This window comes from Branchiostoma floridae, chromosome 4 (genome assembly GCF_000003815.2).
Source record: "Branchiostoma floridae strain S238N-H82 chromosome 4, Bfl_VNyyK, whole genome shotgun sequence".
NCBI lineage: Eukaryota > Metazoa > Chordata > Leptocardii > Amphioxiformes > Branchiostomatidae > Branchiostoma > Branchiostoma floridae.
The window spans coordinates 12303600-12307499 of record NC_049982.1 but is presented as its reverse complement, the minus strand read 5'-3'; the positions used below and the strand labels follow the sequence as shown (position 1 = coordinate 12307499).

Below are 3900 nucleotides of genomic sequence, written 5' to 3'. Positions count from 1 at the left end.
TTTCTGTACAAAAGGAATCCTTTATTTGCCAACCTGGAGACTGTACATCACACATTTTTGAAGGCACTTGACCACATAAACTCTCCATCTCTCCACATGTACCAAACATGTAACATCTATTTTGTACACTATCATATGAACCTAAAAAAACCTGCTGTTCGACTGGCTAAACCAATTCTGAGCACTGATTGGCTGAGCAGCAGGTTTGCTTTTTATATCTCATAACAACAGAGGGCATTTCCCTTAGCATAAGTGCTACACAGGAATCTGTCACTATTCTATTTTCGAAAAAGTCCATTCAGCATGAGACAACAAAAATTTCATAACAATTGCAGTGCTATAATGAAACTTTTTACGGGTTCTTTTTGGAATGATATGTAACGCAAATGTAACATACCATTCGAGGCATAAAGATATTCAATGAAGAGGTCTATACAAGGGCTATACATCTCCAGCTGTTGCTCTTATTTCAGGAAATGACAGAAAATAATGCACACTGATTAGTGTCCATAAATGAAACTTCAACAATGCTCTGTCAGTAAAGCAACTGTATAAAGAGTTATTCAGTGAAGAAAATTTCTTTCCTAAGCTTGGATGTCGAAACTGTGTAACACAAAGGCTATACAAACACATTCTGTTGCTTTATAACAGGGAAAGTTGGTCATTGAGACCGATCAAGGTACACTGTATATTTACCAGAGCCTACACATACATGTACTAGTATTATGAGGATCCCATTTGGAAGAAAAACATGATTTTCTCACAGTCCTATGAGCTAAGTATATTATTTCATTATTTGGTGTTTCATATAAGTTCACAGCTGCACATGGGGGAGAGATATACATGTTGTACATCAGGTTATGTTTCTACTGAGGTGAGGGAATTACTATTATCTATATCGTCAGTACACTGTATAGCACAGTGACCAATGTAGGCTACAACAAAGATCTTGTTCTTCTCAGTTACTGTAGATAATATCCAGATGCGGGTTACATGATATACAGATGTCTGATTTCACCGTCATCTTGACAGCAGCTACTGGCAAGAGTATATATGCATAGTATATGTTTATATGCTTTGTGGGAGTCCTCATTAATTGCACACTTGGTCAAAGACGGAGACAAGTAAAATTCAAGACTGCTACATGATCTGTTCAAGTAACAACCAGAAATACTGGGATATGTCGCCTATTCTCAATGGCTTTGAGATAATGTCTACAGTGCCTTTCACTGGTTTCTATCCTATCTGTCGATGATGGGCTCGTAGCTACCCTGATAGATCCTGTGAATCAAACTTCAGCTGATCATACGACTCTGCTGAGACTTTTCTGCCTCCAAACCACCGGCCATTCAGGGCCTGGACACCTCGTTCAGCCTCTGTATGGGGAAAAATATATTTGTCACAATTAAGATCCTTGTGACAAAGTTTTATGGTATTCATTTATTGAGGGGTACCAAGTATCATAGGCATACATGCAGAAAGAAAGCATAATAGAGAGTTGAGAAAACAACAAACAGGTTCAGTAATAAGATAACTGGCTTTCAAGCTTCAACATAACACAGTACGATCCAGAATGAAAGTACATACATGGAAGTTTCCATTACCAGTAGTGAAAATGTAACAGACACATGTATCTGCTTCTCCACGACTCACCAAAAGATTCAGAGAACTCCACAAATATTTTGACGATGACGTCTGCATTTTCCTCCTCTCCTTGTCTCTCCTGGTAGATGATAACCCTGTTGACTTGGCCATACTTGCCACATTCGTCTGTCACTTCCCCTTCCAGCTCATCATCCAAGTCCTCAATCCCTACCATGTTTCTTAGGATCATCACATTAGACTGAAAGACAGAGAGATGGGGTTAATAAAATGTCTAATTTTTGTGACACATCAACAAAGCCTACACTTTCATGCCATCACTGAGCACCCAACAGACTTATAAATTTCTCAATTCAATAGCACTGTTTTTAGTCTTGGAACAAATCAGACCTGGAAAACCATGATAACTTAACACTAGATCATCCAGTGAACTTACTTCTGATTTTCTGAGCAGCTTCTGCATGACCATGTGGCGGGCGTTGCTGCCTGAGATGGAGAGATTCTCCTGCTGACCCAGTGTCTGTGGTAGGTCATCTTCAACCTTTTTTCTCTGCTCCTCATTAGCTGGTCCTGCTGAGGATGTGGTGGTCACAGCTGGCTTCATTGGTGTAACACCTGATGAAGAAAACACTTAGACATTAGTACTGTATTAAAAATATGCTGCCAAATGTGTTACACAACATGCTTATCTATGGTAGAAATGTTTGATGGCTCAGAAGAGTACATGTGCCGTTTTGTCCATACACCATATTCTTTTGTCGAGAATACAGCAAGAATTTTTGTAAAGATCTCTTGCCATAAAAGAAAAACAAGTACTGATAACCCACCTGTGATGAGACCTGGTGCAGATGACGCCATGACTGGCTGAGGAAGTTGCACCAACCCCGGGGCAGGAATGGACAGGCCAGGCTGACCTGGCATCGACTGGGAGAGAAGCTGTTGAGTGCAAGACATTCAAACCTTGATTGAAAACACTTTCTACACATAATACGCAACTTTGACAGAAAGACAACACAACAGCAACAAATCACTAAAACTGACAAAACACAAAGGAGCAGGTAGTCATAACACACTCAGGTACAAAGGATAGACATCTCTAACATTTCTTTAATTGCAGCAACTAGTAAGTTTCTACAGTTATTGTTTTTTTTTACAAAACTGGACAGTAAAACTTTCTAGAAATCATTTTACAACAACTACCACAAACAACTTGTAACAAAAAATTTGGCTACAGAAGGACCTAGCTTTTCAATATCAAGGCTAAGGTCCCTTTCAGAAAATACATTACAACACAAGGACATTACTTTGACAGTCACCTCCTTGACTCAAGTATGTATGACAATACCTGAAAATTCAATCACTCAAGTGTTCTTGACTACTTAGATCATATTTACCTGTGACGTCGAGCTGATCGTACTCACCCCTGGCTGCACGCCTGATACGACAGCAGCCGTACTGGCCACAGCTTCCAGGGCAGTGATCTTGGCTGTGGCAGCTGCAGCAGCTACAGCAGCAGCTGGTGGGAGCCCACCTGGTCCAGCCGGGGACGAGATCTGTAACTGTGGGTTCAGCGCCTGCAGGGGAGAGGGTATTGTACACATGTCAGTTTTCATTACTATAATCAGCACATAATCATCATCTTTTTAGTGACTGCCATATCTGTATAATTCAACAACATTTGAAGGCTTTTTGCAAAAGTTTAGCATTTACTAAGTGCATATCGATTTGAGAGAGAGCAGTAAGTTTTCATTCCAGCATAAGGTCCTGTCTTCATTCAAACAAGAAACAATGCCATGATTCCATTCCATAAAACTGTAGGACATAATTTTGTGTTCAAATTGTCAAGCACGGCATGTGTCAGTAACTAAAATATGATCTTCATGAAATGTCAGTACAAATGTACTAAGAAAAGAAGAGCATAGAACAAAAAAGTCATGTACTTACATGTTTGGGAGGTGTGACAGCCTTTCCTACTCTAAGGTACTGTCCTCCAAGGTCAAATAGGTTCATTGATGCAATGGCGTCTTGTGCAGATTGTGGCTTTTCATACTCTAGAAACCCATAACCTCTGTGAAAGGTAAACCATAAAATATCATTATCATGTTCTCACAAGAAACTTTAAAAATCCATTACAAGGATATGACAGTGATTCAAAACAGTAAACAGGATTTTAACAGTTCTGGAATACATCACACAGTTTTTATGTTAGGAAAGCGAAGCAATACTTACTTATGTTTTCCAGTGACTGCATCTGGTGCCAGCTCACAAGACTTTATCTTTCCAAATGCCTCAAACACA

The 3900-nt window shown here is 39.6% G+C and overlaps 1 protein-coding gene across 10 annotated transcripts in view; it reads right to left on the bottom strand.

Annotated features, from left to right (window-relative positions):
• The window catches only part of LOC118413030 (poly(U)-binding-splicing factor PUF60-like), a 10854-nt gene continuing 6954 nt past the window's right edge, over positions 1–3900 (bottom strand). For 9 of the 10 annotated variants that reach the window (XM_035816169.1, XM_035816167.1, XM_035816164.1 and 6 more), the window contains 7 exons: positions 3832–3900; positions 3547–3670; positions 2997–3176; positions 2430–2538; positions 2039–2217; positions 1654–1843; positions 1–1376 (listed from right to left, as the gene is read on the bottom strand). In XM_035816169.1, coding sequence (XP_035672062.1) covers positions 1267–1376; positions 1654–1843; positions 2039–2217; positions 2430–2538; positions 2997–3176; positions 3547–3670; positions 3832–3900 — 961 coding nt within the window. In that variant the 3' untranslated portion in view covers positions 1–1266. The remainder of the gene's footprint in view (positions 1377–1653; positions 1844–2038; positions 2218–2429; positions 2539–2996; positions 3177–3546; positions 3671–3831) is intronic. The other variant, XM_035816162.1, reaches the window with a different exon arrangement.